The sequence below is a fragment of the Xenopus tropicalis genome, chromosome 1 (assembly GCF_000004195.4).
Source record: "Xenopus tropicalis strain Nigerian chromosome 1, UCB_Xtro_10.0, whole genome shotgun sequence".
Lineage (NCBI taxonomy): Eukaryota > Metazoa > Chordata > Amphibia > Anura > Pipidae > Xenopus > Xenopus tropicalis.
In genome coordinates this window covers 202,457,433-202,479,510 of record NC_030677.2, presented here as the reverse complement: position 1 = coordinate 202,479,510, position 22,078 = coordinate 202,457,433, and the positions used below count along the sequence as shown (strand labels likewise).

At 41.5% G+C, this 22,078-nt stretch overlaps 1 protein-coding gene across 4 annotated transcripts in view; it reads left to right on the top strand.

The window, feature by feature from the left end:
- Positions 1-22,078, top strand: part of wdr7 (WD repeat domain 7) — a 228,509-nt gene that overhangs the window by 118,237 nt on the left and 88,194 nt on the right. For all 4 annotated transcript variants that reach the window (XM_018090767.2, XM_018090674.2, XM_012956678.3 and 1 more), the window contains 1 exon segment: positions 21,244-21,465. In XM_018090767.2, coding sequence (XP_017946256.1) covers positions 21,244-21,465 — 222 coding nt within the window.

The following is a 22,078-nucleotide window of genomic DNA, read 5'->3' as shown; positions in this document are numbered from 1 at the left end:
TTGGCCGAGTAGGACTAGGCATTTCCCCAGCACTGAGCAGTGTATTCCCAGCAGCCACGGGGCAAGGACTCAATTCCTTTTTAATGATGTCTCTTCATGGTGTGATGGGACCGTCTGTAATCACCCAGCAGCTTACAGGAGGCGTGTACTTAAAGGCCACATAAACCCAAAAATAAAATATTGCCTAAGGAGAGAAAATATAACTCTAATTGCTATTTGAAGCAGTATCTGTCTGTCTCTTTCTGTGCTTTGCGCTGCTGGTTCTGACTACTGAAACCGTGTAGCAAAAGCCAGCTAACAGGTGTGTGAGACGTGTGCAAGGCATTGTGGTATGTGGACTCTTGGCTAGAAGAGATCAAGAGGACTATTAGCAAACTTAGAAGTTCTTGCAGATACCAAATTACCATTATAAGGAAATAATTCTAATTTTTAAAATTAATTCCCTTTTCTCTGTAATAATAAAACAGTACCTGTACTTGATCCCAACTAAGATATAATTACCCCTTATTGGGGCAGAACAGCCCTATTGGGTTTATTTAATGGTTAAATGATTCCCTTTTCTCTGTAATAATAAAACAGTACCTGTACTTGATCCCAACTAAGATATAATTACCCCTTATTGGGGGCAGAACAGCCCTATTGGGTTTATTTAATGGTTAAATGATTCCCTTTTCTCTGTAATAATAAAACAGTACCTGTACTTGATCCCAACTAAGATATAATTACCCCTTATTGGGGCAGAACAGCCCTATTGTGTTTATTTAATGGTTAAATGATTCCCTTTTCTCTGTAATAATAAAACAGTACCTGTACTTGATCCCAAATAAGATATAATTACCCCTTATTGGGGGCAGAACAGCCCTATTGGGTTTATTTAATGGTTAAATGATTCCCTTTTCTCTGTAATAATAAAACAGTACCTGTAGCTGCCTTCAGCCTGCATCCTCCCAATCCCACAATTCCCTGCTGCACATGTGATGGCATTAAGGAAAGGAACATCACAATGCAATGCATTGTGGGTTATGTAGTTCCTGCATGGTGTCTGTAAGCTGTGGAGAAGCTGTTACAACATCAGTGTTTTAGTCCCTCCACCCCTGCCAGGATTTCAAATGATGCAGAAAGAGAAGAACTGTTTTGCAGCTGGATTTCAGCATATAAAAATGGTATTTATTCCTACTTTTGAAGGAACAGATTACAGTTATAGGTATATTAGGGGTTTCTGTGTTGTGTGGGGCTTTTTAACACATTTTGGTTTGGAAGCCTCAGTTTCCATTTAACTACAGTACATGTTTGGGAGACCAGATATAATAATGATGTGACCCATGTAGGTCATTGAAGTTCTTGAGCAGTTTTGGAGCCATAAAAATATCTTGGAGGGCTTCATCTGGCCCACAGGCCCCTGTTGGACAACCCTGAGTCAGGGCACAGTTACAGATCCACCATTCAGTAATGCCCAGTGTTCTATATGGCTTTTCAAAACAATGAGAATTTCATTGGGACCAAGAAAATGCTCCGGTATGTTTGTCTTCTATGTTATTAACCGCCCTTCTTTAATAAGGGGAAAAATCTATATCCCCAACTCATTATCTGTCCGCTGTTTTACTTTTTTTTATTGTTTTTATGAACTTGACTATTTTATAACCCAGAATCAATAGGAAAGGAAATAAACTTAGATGGCCACAGTTTACAGGGACTCCATAAAAATGTTAAAAATGATTGCATGCCAAAACAAGGCGTCACCATAGTGATAGTTTATGGTGTCATATAATGAGATATATTCATTGTAACCCTGGTATCTGCCCAGCCAGTCAAAGTGTCAGCTGATCAGAACCGTTTGTGTGGATCTGGGATTGCCTTGGGCTGATCTTCACTTTGGTCTAAAATGGAGTATGCAGGGTCAGACTGGGGGTTGAGGGCCCACCGAGGCTTCTTCCTCAGGGGCCCCTGCACCCCAAATGGCCCCCGCTGCCTTCACACACCCCCCCCTTCCTGCTGGAGCCCCCAGCCCCCTCCCACCGGCAGATGACAGGAGCGCCCTGGAGGGTTCAGGTCTGGGCCGCCGAGGCCCACTGGGTTTTTTTCCTGGGGCCCCTGGCAGCCCAGTCCGACGTTGGGAGTAGCCTACATCTTGAAGCTTTAGTTCTCCTTTAAAGGGGTTGTTCTCCTTTTTAGTATGTAATAGGATGTCCAATTTCTAGCAAATTTGCAATTGGTCTTCATTATAATGCTTCTACTTCTTTTCAGTTTTTCAGTGGGGTCACTGACCCCAGCAACAAAAAACTATAGGGCTGATTCACTAAGGTGCGTTAAAACGACCGCTATTTATAGCATTAATTAAAAAATTTTATTGCGTCTTAACGCACGATTCACTAAAAGGATATTTGCGTTAATTTAGACGCGATGCTGTTTTTTGTGCGGTATTTGACGCAACGCGCGCTAATTAACGCATGTGGGCTACTTGTCGCGCGCACGCCATATTAGCCATACACACCATTACGCTCTTAAAACTACTTTTTTTGAAAATGCCCATTTCCCTGCAAACTGGCGGCTGCATCACTCTGGGGCCAACACCGACTGAATAAATCCCACTGCAAAGTCCATATTGGACTTTAGTAGGTTTTAATTTTCGCACAGACTAATGCGATATTTAGCGCGTCTAAGTGCTTGTGAATCATGCGTTAGTATTATTTCTGCGCAAGAATTAACGCAATGCGGTAAAATTAATGCATTCGGTTGTGCGCTATTTAACGCACGCGATATGCGACTTAACGCATGCGATAATACTTTAACGAAAAGTGCGTTTCTTTCCGCGTCAATTTTACCGCAAAAAAACATCCGATAAGCGCTATCGCACCTTAGTGAATCAACCCTTATGTCTCTGTGAGCTTATGAGTTTATTATTATTGTTTTCTGTTTTTTAATCTTTATCTTTCTGTTTGGTCCCTCTCCTATTTATATTCCAGTTTCTCATTCAAACCACTGCCTGGTTGCCAAGGTAAACACGGCCATAGCAACCTGACTGCTGCTGAAATTACAAACTGAAGAACTGCGTAACAAAAAGCTAAATAAATGAAAAGCCACAAAAAAAAAGAATTATTCGTAATACTGGCCTTTCATGTCAGGGGTGGGAAAATGGGTTAACTTTTAGTATGATTTAGAGAGTGATATTCTGAGACAATTTGCAATTGGTCTTCAATTTTTATTATTTCTAGTTTTTTAATTATTTCAATAATGGTTCAGCTGCTTTCCAGTTTGGCAGTCTGGTTGCTAGTGTCCCAATAACCTTAGTAACCAGGTTGTGGCTTGAATAAGACAATGATATATGACTAGGAGAGGGACTGAATAGAAAAAAAAGTAACAGTAACAATAACAATAAAACTGTACCCTCACAGAGCAGAAGTTTTTGCCTGCTGGGGTCAGTGACCCCCATTAGCAAGCTGCAAAGAGTTGGAAGAAAAAGGCAAATAATTTAAAAAAAACTATAAGAAAAAATAATGAAGACCAATTGAAAAGGTGCTTAGAATTGGCCATTCTATAGCATTTTAAAAGTGAACCGCCCCCCTTCCCGTTAGTTTCCCAACTGTGACGTCAGCATTCGTATAGACTAATCCCTAAGCAGTAATTGGTGTAAGAGAGAGTCTTTGAAGAACTCCCTGCGTCCCGACTGATCAGTTATAGTGTGTGTATCCTGTCAGGGGTCTCCCACCCAACACCCCATGGGGCTGTGCCTGGCAGATCAAAATGAGCTTGTTTAATATTTTAGAAACCCTCTGCCTCAGTATTCCCAAAGAACATTTGCTGGGATCAATATTTCACCTGTCATTTTCCTGCCGAGCTCTTCTAATGTGCAAAATAGCCAACCTTTCTGTGGCAGGTATGAAAGAGAAATGGCGTTATATGCTTGTCTCGTAAATGTTTATTGGGGGGAGAATGTAGGGAAGGCGGGGGCGCAATGCAACTAAACAGCCAGGGATCCGATCCGGCAAAATAACTACAATTTCAAATGGGATACGTTCAGCAGGATTGCTATTAAACACCAGCTTGTGTGTAATGCCTTTGCGTTAGGGAATGGAACTCACCCATTGGTTGAATCTCAGGACTAAATCACTGGTCTATGCAGGACAGAATGGCCAATGGGGTTGGTTCACCTTTCCGCTAACTTTTTAGTATGTTATAGAATGATCTATCCTTAGCACTTTTTTAATTGGTCTTCTTTATTTGTTATAGTTTTTGAATTATTTGCCTTCTTCTTTTGAAATGGGGGTCACTGACGCCGGCAGCCAATAAACTATTGCTCTTCGAGGCTACAGTTTTATTGTTATTTTTACTTTTTGTAAGTTTCTTTTCTATTCAGACCCTCCTCTATTCATATACCAGTCTCTCATCCAAACCACTTGCTGGTTGCTAAGGTAAATTGGACCCTAGCAACCAAATAGCTGCTGAAACTCCAACTGGAGAGCTCCTGAAATGAAAATGAAATAACCGAAAAACTACGAATAATAAAAAAAAAAATGAAGGCCAATTGCAGATTGTCTCAGAATATCACTCTCTACATCATACTAAAAGTTTCCCTCACCCCTTTAAAGGAAATGTGGGAGACTTTGCTCCAACAACAGTATTACTATTCTAGGCCAAATAGCTTTGATAAGTCGTAAAATGTATCCTTTATAGAGTTCCCTTGTAAGTTAACTTTGAGTACGTTAGAATGTCCTATTCCTGGCAACTTTGCAATTGGTCTCTATTTTTTTTATAGTTTCCTGAATAATTTGCCTTCTTACATCTTTCAACCTTTCCAAAAAAAAACTATGACTCTGCGAGCTTACAATTGTATTATTGTTACATATTAATCCTTCTCGTTCTGTTCAGTCCCTCCCCTATCCCTATTCCAGTATCTTTTTCAAACAACTGCCCTGTTGCTAAGGTAAACAAGACCCTAGCAACCAGATAGCTTCTTAAATTCCAAACTGGAGAGCTGCTGAGCAATAACTAACGAACCACAATGAATAAAAAATAAAAACCAATTCCATATTACTCCTTACATCATACTAAAAGTTAACCCAAAGGTGACCTACCCCTTTAAAGGAAATGTGGGAGACTTTGCTCCAACGACAGTAGTAGTATTCTAGGGCAAATAGCTATGATAAGTCGTAAAATGTATCCTTTATAGAGTTCCCCTGTAAGTTAACTTTTAGTACGTTACAATGTCCTATTCCTGGCAACTTTGCAATTGGTCTTTATTTTTTTATAGTTTCCTGCATTATTTGCCTTCTTTTATCTTTCAGCCTTTCACTTCCCCCGTCAGCCAAGAAAACTATGGCTCTGAGAGCTTACAATTGTATTATTATAGTTACATATTAATCCTTATCGTTCTGTTCAGTCCCTCTCCTATCCATATTCCAGTATCTTGTTCAAACAACTGGTTGCTAAGGTAAACAAGGCCCTAGCAACCCGATAGCTTCTGAAATTCCAAACTGGAGAGCTGCTAAACGAAATGCTAAATAACTGAAGAACCACAATGAATAAAAAAAATAAAAAAAAAAAACAATTGCAAATTGTCTCAGAATAGCAGGAATCAGTCAAAATGACTTGAAAGAATGGCTTCTAATGATGGTAATATCACTGAGCTCTGTAGTACAACTCCTCCAGCCATTGGTTTGTTGTTAATACCTTGGCGTTGTGCTTATAGGGGTGGTTCACCTCAAAATTAACTTATAGTTACAGAATGGTCAGTTCTTATTAACTTTTCAGTTGGTCTATTTTTTTTTATTGTTTTTTTGAATTATGGCTCTTTCCAGTTTTCAAAAGGGGGTCACTGACCCCAGCAACCAAAAAAAAAATGACTGTCAGCCTACACTTTTTTTATTGTTACTTTTTATTCCTTATCTTTCTATTCAGGTCCTCTCCTATTCATAATCTGGTTCCTCATTCAAGCCACTGCCTGGTTGCTAGGGTAATTTGGACCCTAGCAACCGTATAGCTGCTAAAATTCCAAAGTGAAGAGTTGCTGAATAAAATCTTACCAATTGCAAATTGTTTTCGAATAGCGCTTTCTACATCATACTAAAGGTTAATTTAAAGGTGATTATGGGGGCTTTCATGGCCAATTCCACTTGGTTAGGGAGGTATTATCATAGAAAATGTCCTTTATGGCATTCCAGTTGTACTTACATTCCAATAATCCAGAGAAGCTTTGGGGAATGTGTAGGTGTTTGAAGGCTAAATGGCGGCTAATACAATGACAATGCTACACAAGCACGAGCCTCGGGTTTATTTCCCGTTGGCCACCGGAGAGCTCCTGGGCCGGCAGGCTGTGATTAAAGGCTTGATAAGGCAATTGTGCCTGAGCAGCATCACTAAGTTGTGGGCTAATACGAGGGCAAGTGGCCCAATCACTGTCTCTCAACATTGCCAATTTGCACACCGCTCTATCAATAGTCCCAGTGCCGGAATCAGTCGGAGGAGTATTTAGCTTCCGCTCGATGGAGCTCTAAGCTGTCAGCAAACAAGACTTTTAAGTTAATTTTGAGTCACTGCAAATAAAGTCTGGGGTTGGGAAAGGGCACACTCACACACCACTATAAAGAAAAGACAGTTTAATTGCCTATCAATAGCCGTAATGTGCTGGAACTGGCCTTCTGGATCCGCGTTTGTCAATTACTAAACAGCAACATTTGCAAAAAGTAACGGCTGGAATGTTTGCGGCTCCGTAGAACATGGTATTATAAGGTATTGTGCCTCATTGTGTAATGGAGCCAGTTCCACACACTCGGGGTTTCAGCACATAGATGGGTTCTTTATGAATTAAACATGTAATGGGACTTAGGTACAGATTTACTAAATAAGCCCTGCCCCCTGTTCCCCTGCTGATCTGGCTGACTACTTTGACACTCGAATAAAATGTAACAGTAGTCGCCTGTCCTCAGCCTGCTTTCAGCCTGCATCCCCCCAATCCCACAATTCCTTGCACACGTGATGTCAGTAAGAAAAGAACATCACACTGCAATGCATTGTGGGTTATGTAGTTCCTGCATGCTGTCTGTAAGCTGCAGAGAAATTGTTACAATTTGTAACATCAGTGTTTTAGTCCCTCCTCCCCTGCCAGGATTTCAAATGATGCAGAAAGAATTTCAGCATATAAAATGGTATTTATTCCTACTTATTGAAGGAACAGATTACAGGAATAGGGATATTAGGGGTTTCTGGGTTGTGTGGGGCTCTCAAAGTTTGTTTCAGAAGCCAAAGTTCCACATTAATCACTGGTAGTTTCCCATTAAATCAGTTAACATGCACATCCACTTGCTACTGTTTTTGTTTTTCACATAAAACATTATCAGTCTCATGGGCTCTAGTTTAATTTAGTGGAACTAAATCAACAGAACCATGTTTCTGGGAAGCCCTTTCCAGGCTATTCTATAGTTACGGAGGGTGTAGGTACGGAGGGTGTAGGTACGGGGGGTGTAGCTACAGGGGGTGTAGCTACGGAGGGTGTAGGTACGGGGGTGTAGGTACGGGGGGTGTAGGTAAGGATGGTGTAGGTACGGGGGGTGTAGCTGGGGGGTATAGGTACGGATGGTGTAGGTACGGGGGGTATAGGTACGGATGGTGTAGGTACGGGGGTGTAGCTAGGGGGGTATATGTACGAGGGGGGGGTAGGTAAGGATGGTGTAGGTACGGGGGGTATAGGTACGGATGGTTTAGGTACGGGGGATATAGGTACGGATGGTGTAGGTACGGGGGATATAGGTACGGATGGTGTAGGTACAGGGGTGTAGTTAGGGGGGTATAGGTACGGGGGGTGTAGGTAAGGATGGTGTAGGTACGGGGGGTGTAGCTAGGGGGGGTATAGGTACGGATGGTGTAGGTATGGGGGGTGTAGCTAGGGGGGGTATAGGTGCGGATGGTGTAGGTACGGGTCGTGTAGGTACGGATTGTACCCACTATCAGACACTAAACCAGAACCATAGTGCTAGTGGGCATACATGTAAAATGTTACATGTGAGCCATGATATTTAGGGAGTTTATGTGTAAGCCACATGGAAATATTGTGTGTTTTGAATGATCCCAGTTTATCCTTAGTTGATATAAGGAAGTCAGAGATGTCACACATAGGCGTCTGTTTATTAAAGTTCCTAAAAATTGTCTGAACCATTACTTATTATCACTGCGAAAATTATTGTGACAAAATTAACGCCATTCCCATGTTTACTAAAGTGAGTTTAAGTGCATTTATGGCTAAACTGCATAATCTGCTATAAATCTTGCAGATTTACTTTTCGCCGCTGCCAATGGCCACATTAATGAATAAAATGATATAATAGTATGAGCTTCCTTCCAGTCTGCAGAATCCGCTAGGTCTGGGCGAAAATACAGATACATTTTCTGCTTATTTCTGTCAGTTCGGGTAGTATTTATGCACCTTTTCCAACCTACTGAGCTTTATTTCTCCTTTAACAAAAACCAGCTTTTTGTGTTAGGGTAGGGAACCTTGGCTCTCCAGCTGTTATGGAACTACCAGTCCCACAATGCATTGCAGGAGTCTGACAGCCACAGTCATGGTTAATTAAGGAAAATGCTTGCTGGGATTTGTAGTTTTATCACAGCTGGAGAGCCAAGGTTCCCTACCCCTGTTAGGGTATAGTGGCCATTCCATAGAGTCCGTGTCAGTGTATATACAGGCACTGCTTTGTGCAACCAGCGGCAGCAGACTGGAAGCTTCTCTCCGTGTGACTTGGGGCATGACAGCCGCTTCACTCATTTTATCTGTCAGACTCCGTAAGAAAATAAACTTTGAACTGTTTCACAGATTATTTTTGGCCCCTTTAATCCTGTTCCCTGGAGGGGAAAAAAATGGCTGAGTATATTTCATCCTCTGTCTCTCCTCAGATATTGCTTTGTTCTTGCATTTAATAATAAGAAGGTCAGGACCAGAACATTTCATGTAGGCTGCAGGAAAAGTCACGGATAATGCCTTTTTTTCAGCTAGTTGACAGTATTTCCTGCTTGGGGAATGCCATAGGCCAGCCTAGCGGGGAATACGTGGGAACCTGCGAGGGATACGATGCCCACGGCACTCCGGTATTGGCTGGAGCATTACATATAGTTTTACTGGATATCATTAGCCAAGGGTTCCAAATGACTTTATAAAGAGACATTACATATTTTTACCTACAAGGTGCATGAACAATATATTTACTTTTAAAGGGGAACTCCACCCAAACACACTTTTAGACTTTTTGAAAAGTAAATATAATTTCAAGCAACTTTACAATGTACATCAATTAAAAATATGCACCTCTTTATGATTGTTTTAATGTAATAATATGGTTTGTAACAGTTCCCTAAGTCCCGCCCCCTGTTCCCCTGCTGATCTGGCTGGCTACTTTGTGATTCAAATAAAATGTAACAGTAGTCGCCTGCCCTCAGCCTGCCTTCAGCCTGTATCCTCCCAATCCCACAATCCCCTGCTGCACATGTGATGTCAATAAGGGAAGGAACATCACAGTGCAATGCATTGTGGGTTATGTAGTTCCTGCATGCTGTCTGTAAGCTGTGGAGAAGTTTGTAACATCAGTGTTTTAGTCCCTCCTCCCCTGCCAGGATTTCAAATGATGCAGAAAGAGAAGAACAGTTTTGCAGCTGGATTTCAGCATATAAAAATATGGTTTTTGCCAAACCCTAGCCTTGTTTTGAGACCAGTCGCAAAGGCGCCGCCATTTTCACCTGTGTACTGTTCATCAACTTTTGTTTTCCCCCCACACAGCAATGCAGGGGTTTATTAGGGATTCATTCCTGGAACTACGAAAACAACATATTTGTTTTTTGTCCATAAGATTATTTTCTAACGTTCAAAAAAATGAATTTCAGTTCTTTGAAATATTTGAAGAGAACAAAATCTATTTTAACATGAAAACAATAAAATGACACTGTGCTTAATATCTTCGGCCCCCATGGTTACAGCATAGGGTGGGCCAGTATATTCTGATTTGTTGTTAAATCATCTAAGCGCAATACCATCTGTGTTGAGCATTGATTGGATCAGTCAGTTGTTGGGCATTTAATAGGCTGGATCCGATACCTGCTGCATTGGGTATATAATGACTTAGGTGTGAAGCCTGCTCAATTGGCCATATAATTGACTAGGTGTTAAACCGGTTGGCTTTGCCATTCAGACGCCACATTAGTTTGCTTGACTGAACACTCAAATACAGCTGCTTTGGGCACCGAACGCTTACATACGGTGTGTGTGCTGTACGATCACAGATATGCATAGGAGCTTGCACTCCTCGAAATAACCCTAATGTATTAACAGTAAAGGAAAAAGCCCAATATATTAGTAATTGTGCTAAAAGCTTTCCTTTGGGTAAATATCTTTACTCTTTTAAAGTCAGTTTCATTCTCTCTGTAATAAGACCCCTATTAGTTAAGTTGTGTTTTAGTTTCCGCCCTACTATGACATCACACCTGAGGTTAGTACAGGTATAGGATCCGTTGTGTGTAAGCCCTTTATTCCGAAAGCTATTTCTATGTTTCATAATGTCCTATTTAGGCAAGCACATTTTATTTTTAATAAATGTCATAGTAACTTAGTAAGAAAAAAGACACACATCCATTAAGTTTAACCTTAATGCCTATATATAACCTTCCTAACTGCTAGCTGATCCAAAGGAAAGCAAAAAAACACCCATCTTAAACCTCTCCAATTTGCCGCAGAGGGGAAAAAATTCCTTCCTGACTCCAAGATGGCAATCGGACCCGTCCCTGGATCAACTTGTACTAAGAGCTATCTCCCATACCCCTGTATTTCCTCCCTTGTACTGAGAGCTATCTCCCATACCCCTGTATTCCCTCACTTGTACTGAGAGCTATCTCCCCTACCCCTGTATTCCCTCCCTTGTACTGAGAGCTATCTCCCATACCCCTGTATTCCCTCACTTGTACTGAGAGCTATCCCCCCTACCCCTGTATTCCCTCACTTGTACTGAGAGCTATCCCCCTACCCCTGTATTCCCTCACTTGTACTGAGAGCTATCTCCCCTACCCCTGTATTCCCTCACTTGTACTGAGAGCTATCTCCCCTACCCCTGTATTCCCTCACTTGTACTGAGAGCTATCTCCCCTACCCCTGTATTCCCTCACTTGTACTGAGAGCTATCTCCCATAACCCTATATTCCCTCACTTGTACTGAGAGCTATCTCCCATACCCCTGTATTCCCTCACTTGTACTGAGAGCTATCCCCCCTACCCCTGTATTCCCTCACTTGTACTGAGAGCTATCTCCCCTACCCCTGTATTCCCTCACTTGTACTGAGAGCTATCCCCCCTACCCCTGTATTCCCTCACTTGTACTGAGAGCTATCCCCCCTACCCCTGTATTCCCTCACTTGTACTGAGAGCTATCTCCCCTACCCCTGTATTCCCTCACTTGTACTGAGAGCTATCTCCCCTACCCCTGTATTCCCTCACTTGTACTGAGAGCTATCTCCCCTACCCCTGTATTCCCTCACTTGTACTGAGAGCTATCCCCCCTACCCCTGTATTCCCTCACTTGTACTGAGAGCTATCTCCCCTACCCCTGTATTCCCTCACTTGTACTGAGAGCTATCTCCCCTACCCCTGTATTCCCTCACTTGTACTGAGAGCTATCTCCCCTACCCCTGTATTCCCTCACTTGTACTGAGAGCTATCCCCCCTACCCCTGTATTCCCTCACTTGTACTGAGAGCTATCCCCCCTACCCCTGTATTCCCTCACTTGTACTGAGAGCTATCTCCCCTACCCCTGTATTCCCTCACTTGTACTGAGAGCTATCTCCCCTATCTGAGAAGCAGTAAAATATAGATGTTTAATGTTCACCAATGGAACTGGACTGTGTGAAAACACAATAAGGAATAAATCCCAGAATATAAGAAGGCACAAGGCTTATACATTCGTGTATAGAATTAAGAACATTAAAAGTTGGGATTTTGTGCTTTAATGGGTAGCCACAACTTACAGCATACCTCCTGTTTTACATTTTCTAGGAGATTACATCAAATTGGCATATATTCTGGGAAAATTGTAATATCTAAGCCTGTGTGGGGCAGGGGAAAACTTTATCAGTTCTGGAAAAATGTAAGATCCGAGAGCTTCTGATGTTATTGTTTTTATGGGACTTCATGGTAACAGGGAGAAATGTTAAAAGCCAAGACATATACACATTGTAACCACCTGCATCCAGGCTACCAGTTTAGTTTTTCGGTAACCCAAGATGGAGCTGAATCTAGTTGGCGTCTCTATGCCTTTTGTCCCTTGAGGTTTTTAGAAGCAGCGAGGCTGCACGCTTCTTAAATAAACCTGAAAGGAGTGATCAGTGGGTGGAAGATGTAAGGGCTACAAGGAGGTCACCATTGCATTCTACAGGTCAAGTAGTAGATACATGGCTTCCAGCATGGACCTTTTGTATTAATAATTCCAACCACTAACATTTGTCTAGTTTTTTTGCTGCTGTTGTGCCATTTGGTTGAATTCCAAGAATTGTTATTTGTGTGACCGCCTTATCTTTTTAGCAAACCAACAATTTGGCCTCTCGTAGCTATCAGCCCAACACATGTAAATCTTTTTAGGTTGTATGTTCGCATATTTCATTTAATGATACATATTTCTGCCTGGTAACAGATGTGCATTACACAGACGGCAACAAAAAATCATTATAATTTCGGGCCATTTTGTAAAGGTTATGGTTATCTCCATCCCATGACCTATGGACAATGCAGAATAGATTATTGATCCTTCCTACATTGCTAGTAATTATTGTTACATGGCATCATATTACAATTGATTTTCAATGTATCAATATTAAGTTTTTCATGTTTAATTAGTATTTTCATGTAATGTTAATAGCCCAGTTGCCAAAAATAACCCCGTCTCTAATGCCTTAAGGGTAATAAGACAGTTTACAAACTACACAGATTCCTATTGCATTGTAGGCATTAAAGGGGACATATAATGTCAAGAAGTAATTGCCGTTGCATTATACACCTGTTACAGGAATGTACCTTAAAAATGCTGCATATTTCCAGTTGGCTTCTCCCTACTTTTTCCATCAAAGCTAGTGAAACTGAATACGTTGCACTATAGAAAGCTAGTCAATTCCCAAATGATAAGCGGCCAACAAATAGTATGTCGGACCTGGCAAGGAACTGAATTATGTATTTCCCTGTGCGAGGGCTGAAATGTAACTGGCTAACCCCATTATACTTTAGCTTCTGGGGACATGCCTGACACCTGTTTCTAAAGGAGGCTGTGCCCAAGCAGATCCGACTGACCAGTCCATGGTCTAAAGCAGTGGTTCTCAACCTGTGGGTCAGGACCCCTTTAGTGGTCGAACAACCCTTTCACAGGGGTCGCCTTAGACCATCGGAAAACCGATATTTCCGAGGGTCTTAGGAATAATTTTATGGTTGGGGGTCACCACAACATGAGGAATTGTATTAAAGAGTCACGGCATTAGGAAGGTTGGGAACGACTGATCTAAAGAGACAGAGCTCATACCGGGGACCACACACAGTATGGCTTCATGCAAGGTATGGCTCCCTTCTGTTGTTCCAATCGTTCATCCAAAGAGCATGAACAATCAGAACAGCAGGAGGTGAAGGGGAGCAGAGACTCCACTTTCTTATCTACAGATGCATTATATTCTGGCCTTAAACTTTTTTATCCCTGAACTAACCAGTGTCCATAGTAAATCAGTATCAGTCACGACTGGTCGCCCACAATACATACATACAATACAAACACAGATTTTGCAAAAATATGCAAGTATTTCCTGAAACCTCAAACAGTCAGGATTTATTAAAGGAGAAGGAAAGTTACAATCACTTCTAGCTCATCTTAGGAGAAAACTGCCCCGGCCGGGATGTACGCAAACAAGTCTTCTTCTTCCTTCGGAGCAGTGAAAATCGTGGGCCTCTGTGATTGCTGCTAAAGGAGAAGGAAGGAAGGGGATCACTCACTTGCATTTACCCCAGGCCGGTGCAGTTTTTTCTCCTCACAGGAGCATGGGCCGGGGGTTTTAGGGAAGCAGTTACAATAACTCGGGGGTGCCCAATATTTGGCCCCTAGTGATTTAGACTTTCCTTCTCCTTTACTGAAAATAAAAATGCAAAAAATCACCAGGGGTTCTGTGGGAATAGTCTCTGCCAACCTTATTTATTTTACCCCTTTACCGGGGGAGGAAGGAGTAGAAATTAAAAAAATATATATCCTATTATAAATCAGACTGCTCCTTACAGGCGTGGCCTGTGGGTTGACAAGCGACACAACAATGGGATTTTTTTCAGCCTCGTTGAAAATAAATGGAGAAATCGGATTCTGCCCAACGTGCAACTTTTTTTTCCACAAAATAAATGTCACCTTGACTATTCGGTTTGAGTTCTTTCGTAAAATGACAATCGTTTGAGAGGAAAAAAGTCAAAAAGTCGCTCACATTTTGTCTTTTTTCTTTTATTTGCAAAGTCGATACTTGATAAATCTGCCCCTTAAGATAAAGATAAACCACCCGCCATTTGCATGTTCCAGAGAACTGATGAGCGCATCTATTATGCATCCGCGGATTCCGCCGCTGCCTGAGCAGGTCTAATGTCGAACATGTTCTCCCTTTCATCAGCGCGGCTTTTTGTTTTTTTTACATAGAGCTCTTTCAGGTTATTAATTTTCTCGCTGTGATAGGGTGATCAACCGTTCTGTCAGGAAAATGGATCGCTCCGTCGCCCTTTAGCATGATTAAATGAAGGCGAGCAAGTCAGAGTGCGAAAATACCACATTTTATGAAACTATTGAAATCGGAGCTCGGCTTTTATTTTATTCTTTTGGCTTTGTGTTTGTGAACCCTGCGCAATTCAGCTTTTATCCTCCTCTAATGAAGGCCATGCATCGGAATGAAATCGAATATAAATAATGCGGAAGCTTGACGTTGGATTTCTCAAGTCAAACCTGTTTAAATGTAAATTCAGAGAAAATAAAATAATTCGGCTTTTGTGGAATCTAATGATAAAGTTTGAAATTGTGGGTAAGTGTAAATGAAATAGTGAGAATACCGATAGGTCGTTTTTTTGTTATTGTTATAAATAAAACCCCTGACATCGACACTGGGGCTTATTTGCTAACATAATGGTGGTTAATCGTAACACATAGCCACCAATCAGAAAGAAGCTCCAGGATGAAAGCAAAAATGAAAATTTTTTTTTGCTTGGTTGATACAGGATTAATGCACTATTAAGCACCGGTGATAGTAGGTAAGGGCCCCATAGAAGAATGGGGGATAGGGTATCAGACATTTATCCACAGATTAATATATACCTCCATAATAAATGTTACATGTGACATTGGCCTGAGGTGTAAAGTTCTGACGTACAGTGGTGTGAAAAACTATTTGCCCCCTTCCTGATTTCTTATTCTTTTGCATGTTTGTCACACAAAATGTTTCTGATCATTAAACACATTAAACTATTAGTCAAAGATAACACAAGTAAACACAAAATGCAGTTTTTAAATGAGGGTTTTTATTATTTAGGGAGAAAAAAAATCCAAACCTACATGGCCCTGTGTGAAAAAGTAATTGCCCCCTGAACCTAATAACTGGTTGGGCCACCCTTAGCAGCAATAACTGCAATCAAGCGTTTGCGATAACTTGCAACGAGTCTTTTACAGCGCTCTGGAGGAATTTTGGCCCACTCATCTTTGCAGAATTGTTGTAATTCAGCTTTATTTGAGGGTTTTCTAGCATGAACCGCCTTTTTAAGGTCATGCAACAACATCTCAATAGGATACAGGTCAGGACTTTGACTAGGCCACTCCAAAGTCTTCATTTTGTTTTTCTTCAGCCATTCAGAGGTGGATTTGCTGGTGTGTTTTGGGTCATTGTCCTGCTGCAGCACCCAAGATCGCTTCAGCTTGAGTTGACGAACAGATGGCAGGACATTCTCCTTCAGGATTTTTTGGTAGACAGTAGAATTCATGGTTCCATCTATCACAGCAAGCCTTCCAGGTCCTGAAGCAGCAAAACAACCCCAGACCATCACACTACCACCACCATATTTTACTGTTGGTATGATGTTCTTTTTCTGAAATGCTGTGTTACTTTTACACCAGATGTAACGGGACACGCACCTTCCAAAAAGTTCAACTTTTGTCTCGTCGGTCCACAAGATATTTTCCCAAAAGTCTTGGCAATCATTGAGATGTTTTTTAGCAAAATTGAGACGAGCCATAATGTTCTTTTTGCTTAAAAGTGGTTTGCGCCTTGGAAATCTGCCATGCAGGCCGTTTTTGCCCAGTCTCTTTCTTATGGTGGAGTCGTGAACACTGACCTTAATTGAGGCAAGTGAGGCCTGCAGTTCTTTAGATGTTGTCCTGGGGTCTTTTGTGGCCTCTCGGATGTGTTGTCTCTGCGCTCTTGGGGTAATTTTGGTCGGCCGGCCTGTTCCATGTTTTTGCCATTTGTGGATAATGGCTCTCACTGTGGTTCGCTGGAGTCCCAAAGCTTTAGAAATGGCTTTATAACCTTTACCAGACTGATAGATCTCAATTACTTTTGTTCTCATTTGTTCCTCAATTTCTTTGGATCTTGGCATGATGTCTAGCTTTTGAGGTGCTTTTGGTCTACTTCTCTGTGTCAGGTAGCTCCTATTTAAGGGATTTCTTGATTGAAACAGGTGTGGCAGTAATCAGGCCTGGGGGTGACTACAGAAATTGATATTGAAATTGAAAATTGAAATTGATAAACCACAGTTAAGTTATTTTTTAACAAGGGGGGCAATCACTTTTTCACACAGGGCCATGTAGATTTGGAGTTTTTTTTCTCCCTTAATAACGTAAACCTTCATTTAAAAACTGCATTTTGTGTTCAATTATGTTATCTTTGACTAATAGTTAACGGTTTTTGATGAGCAGAAACATTTAAGTGTGACAAACATGCAAAAGAATAAGAAATCAGGAAGGGGGCAAATAGTTTTTCACACCACTGTATATCAGTCAGCAGAGAAATATGCCCTACTCCCGCGTCCTCTGTCATTGATGTAAGTGGTGATGGGCAACTGTGTCAATGACAAAAGCCACAGGAAATGTATCCACTGGCAGAGCAGGGGGTATTAAACTTGTATCCACTGGCTAATATGGCCTGGGTTAAATCGCTATGTTTCATTAGCCAAAAAGTGATCCCCAACTAGTGGCTTGAGTGCAATGTGTTGCTCACATCCCTCTTTAATGCGGCCTCAAAGTAGGTGCCATTTTTACATTTCTGGCTTGGAGGCAAGTTATGGAAGCCCAGAGACACAGTTTTACTCCAAGCAGAGCCTCCAGCAGGCCACATAGGGCTACCAAATAGCCCAATCACAGCCCTTATTTGGCATCCCCAAAGAACTTTTTTCATGCTTGTGTGGCTCCCCAACACTTTTTACATCTGAATGTGGCTCACGGAGTATGTAAGTCAGCGGAGAAATGTCCGTTATCCCTTACTACTTCTCCCAGGTACCATCCATGTCAGTAACAGAAGGCACAAGTACCTGACGTTTATACGCTGGCTCATACAGAGTGAAGCCAAAATGCTAGGCCATTAACCTAAGGTACATCAATAAATTCCTGGCAATGACAGGACACACTTGGGGGCGTATGTGCTATTTCTTGGCTGCCTGAAATAAGCGAGATGCCATGTCTTTATCACATCAGATTCTGGGCCTTCTTATTCGATGGTAGCAGTTGGTTGCCTGGACAATTAAAATATAGATACAAGTAAATCTACCCTTTTCCCAGTTTATTTAAACTTTATCTCTTTTGATCTACCTATTCATCTCTATCATCTCTGTCCGTATCTCCCTCTCTTTCAGTTTTTTTTAGTCTGTCTGTCTCCGTCTCTCTCTCTCTGTCTGTGCTCATTGGGATGAGAATGAGCCGACCCCAAGTGCCTGCTGCTTAATCCCCGCTGGAAGCTGCACATGTCTGATTTGTTTTTTCTCCCACTACGACTTTAAGCAGCGGCAATTGTAGAAGCCAAACGGATGGGGTCAGTGCCTTGCCTATTGATCAGTATCCCTGCAGTCCCCCACTCCAGCATCTGCTTCATTGGCTTCTCTCAGTGCCTGCTTCAGTACATTAGAATAGAAATCCATAACCAGAGCTGTGCTCATCCATGCAGGGGAAGAAACTAAATTAAATGGTATAAAACAATCTCGGATCAGGAGTTTGTGCCAATTCATCTTGATCTAAGATGTCACACAGGGCTCTCGGTCTGAGCACCTGGGCTGGAGGCAGCGAGGAGGAGAGTAGATGGAGCTGCGATCCTTCATTTGTCAGCTGCGGAGCAGCCAGTGGTTAGCAATTCCCCTTCTGCAGAGGTCAGCTGACGGAACAATCCGGGTAACGGCACAATGGAGCTGCTTTCCTTTGAACTATTGTTACAGAGCACGCTTCTGGGCCCTAGGGGGATGGGAGCACGGTTTGCCTCCTGCGTGGAGCCTACTGCATCCGAGCATCACAAGCCCCAAATCAAATCATATTTTGGGATTGCATTTGATTGACCCCATCAGTGCCAGGAGGATGTGACCCATCCTGCTTAAATGCATTGACCAGTCTGCTGCTAAATAAAAGGCACTGCTGCTTGAAAATATATATATATACACACACACATACAGGTATGGGACCTGTTATCCAGAATGCTCCTGACCTGGGGTTTTCTGGAAAAGGGTTCTTTCCATAATTTGGATCTTCATAATTTAAGTATATCAAAAAATAATTTAAACATTAAATAAACCCAATAGAAATGTTTTGCTCCAATAAGGGGTAATTATATCTTAGTTGGGATCAAGTACAGGTACTGTTTTATTATTACAGAGAAAAGGGAATCATTTAACCATTAAATAAACCCAATAGGGCTGTTCTGCCCCAATAAGGGGTAATTATATCTTAGTTGGGATCAAGTACAGGTACTGTTTTATTATTACAGAGAAAAGGGAATCATTTAACAATTAAATAAACCCAATAGGGCTGTTCTGCCCCCAATAAGGGGTAATTATATCTTAGTTGGGATCAAGTACAGGTACTGTTTTATTATTACAGAGAAAAGGGAATCATTTAACCATGAAATAAACCCAATAGGGCTGTTCTGCCCCCAATAAGGGGTAATTATATCTTAGTTGGGATCAAGTACAGGTACTGTTTTATTATTACAGAGAAAAGGGAATCATTTAACCATGAAATAAACCCAATAGGGCTGTTCTGCCCCCAATAAGGGGTAATTATATCTTAGTTGGGATCAAGTACAGGTACTGTTTTATTATTACAGAGAAAAGGGAATCATTTAACCATTAAATAAACCCAATAGGGCTGTTCTGCCCCCAATAAGGGGTAATTATACCTTAGTTGGGATCAAGTAAAGGTACTGTTTTATTATTACAGAGAAAAGGGAATCATTTAACCATTAAATAAACCCAATAGGACTGTTCTGCCCCCAATAAGGGGTAATTATATCTTAGTTGGGATCAAGTACAGGTACTGTTTTATTATTACAGAGAAAAGGGAATCATTTAACCATTTAATAAACCCAATAGGGCTGTTCTGCCCCAATAAGGGGTAATTATATCTTAGTTGGGATCAAGTACAGGTACTGTTTTATTATTACAGAGAAAAGGGAATCATTTAACCATGAAATAAACCCAATAGGGCTGTTCTGCCCCCAATAAGGGGTAATTATATTTTAGTTGGGATCAAGTACTGTTTTATTATTACAGAGAAAGGGGAGATCATTTTTAAAAATTAGAATTATTTGCTTAAAATAGAGTCTATGGAAGATGGTCCCATAATTCTGAGCTTTCTGGATAACGGGTTTCCCGATAATGGATCCCAAACCTATATATATATATATATATATTTTAAACAAATATCCCGCACTCACAGGGCTTATGAAAACAAAAAATATTTTATTGGCAAGTGAATTGCCAATAAAATATTTTTTGTTTTCATAAGCCCTGTGAGTGCGGGATATTTGTTTACAATATCTATGCTTTTGACATTCTGCACCCAGGCAGCTATTACCTTTTTGATACGTGAGTGCCTGATCTTTGAGTCCTTATATATATATATATATATATATATATATATATATATATATTTATATATATATATTTATATATATGGTTTATATATATGGTTTGTCCCTGAGGAAGAGCACAGTTGGTGCTCGAAATGTCGGATCTTTTTCATTAAATACTTTGTCTTTTTGCAAAGTCCCTGTGTGTGCGGCTCTCTGTTTCTATATTATTGTTATTTGCCAGCACCCAGGGCCTCTGATTGTTTGGATGGTGTGCTCCTGTTTGTTCTTATATATATATATATTTATTTATATTTATATATAACCAGTTTTCTAGAATGCTCAGGACCGACCTAGGCTTTCCAGATAAGGGATTTTTCTGTAATTTGGATCTCCATACCTTAAGTCTACTAAAAACATGCTTTAAACACCCAATAGGATTGTTTTGCCCGTGTCAGACTGGGACCCCAGGGGCCCACCAGAAAACCTTTGACCATGGGCACACTCTCCAAACTATCTTTCCTCGCTCAACCACCTTATTTTCCAAGTCTCTTTTATTTACATGCTAGCATCTATACTTCTATCTATTTCTCCTCTTTGTTCCCATTCAGAAAAAGGGTATGACCATGAAGCAGGCCAAATGGTCAGGAGCAGGAGGGCCCACTTACACCTGGGCCCACGGGGAGTTTTCCTGGTATCCTGGTGGGCCAGTCCGACCCTGATTGCCCCAAGTTCTTCATTTTGTCCATATGACCAAATATGTTGCTTCTGATATCCCGTTTAAATAAACACGCAAGGGTTTTAGTCTAGAAGCCAAGGGGCTAGGTGTAACCTCATTCTTATGTTAAAGGCCACTCATGCCTCCTCCTTGCACTTTCACTGTTAAGCAACCAGCTGGCAGTCATAAGTTTTAAGATCTTTTAATTGGATTTTTGTCATTGGTTTTATTCCGTGGACCTGTGATGTCAATTTGTTGTAAGTCTCCTCTTTGCTGTAATATTATTAGAAAGTAATGAGTAACCTTAAGTAACCTAAAGGGTTGTATATCACGGTTTGTAGTACCTCGTTGAATTGCACAATACCCCCCATTCTCCAAATTCCTGTTATAAGGTTGGATGTATGTATATTAATTCATAATTACAATCAAACTGCTGTTATACCTGCGAGCCTTCTGTGTTTTCCAGGCTGTCTCTCCAACGTCCCCCCTCTGAAGAAAGCGTCCCCTTCTTATGAAGAGAGGAGAAAGCAGGCCACAGCCATTGTGCTTCTGGCAGTCATTGGCGCTGAGTTCGGAGCCGAGATAGAGCCTCCAAAATTGCTCACACGTCCACGCAGCTCCAGTCAGATTCCCGAGGGATTTGGGCTGACCAGCGGGGGGTCCAACTATTCTCTTGCTCGGCATACATGTAAGTACAGTAGCTTGCTAGAAGGGGTTGACTGGGTTTGCTATGATCGTTTTCTTTGACTTTATTGAAGTTGACATCGGCAGGAGATACATGCTGGCTGATACATGAGTCCTTGTTCCTGTTGGCCAGGGCTGTCTGCTAGCCCAGTAAGCCAGATGTGGCCCTACATTTATGCCATTATAAATTTATTTGAATCCAGCACCTTGTGGACATGGTGTATCTGATATCTGACCCACTAATGGTAAAGGGAAACTTCACCCAAATGCAACTTGTCCTCAGCCTGCATCCTCCTAATCCCACTATTCCCTGCTGCACTCGTGATGTCAATAAGGAAAGGATCATCACAGTGCAATGCATTGTGGGTTATGTAGGTCATGCATGCTGTCTGTAAAGGTGGCCATACACAGGCCGATTCTAGCTGCCGATATCGGTCCCTTAGACTGATTCGGCAGCTTATCAGCCAATGTATAGGCACTAACGACCAACATCTGGCCTGAAATTTGATTAGGTTTGAAAATTAATCTTATCGGGGACTGCATCGGCTCGCCAAACGACAGAATTAGCCCGATATTGCCCACCCGTAGGTGGGGATATCAGGAGAAGATCCGCCCAC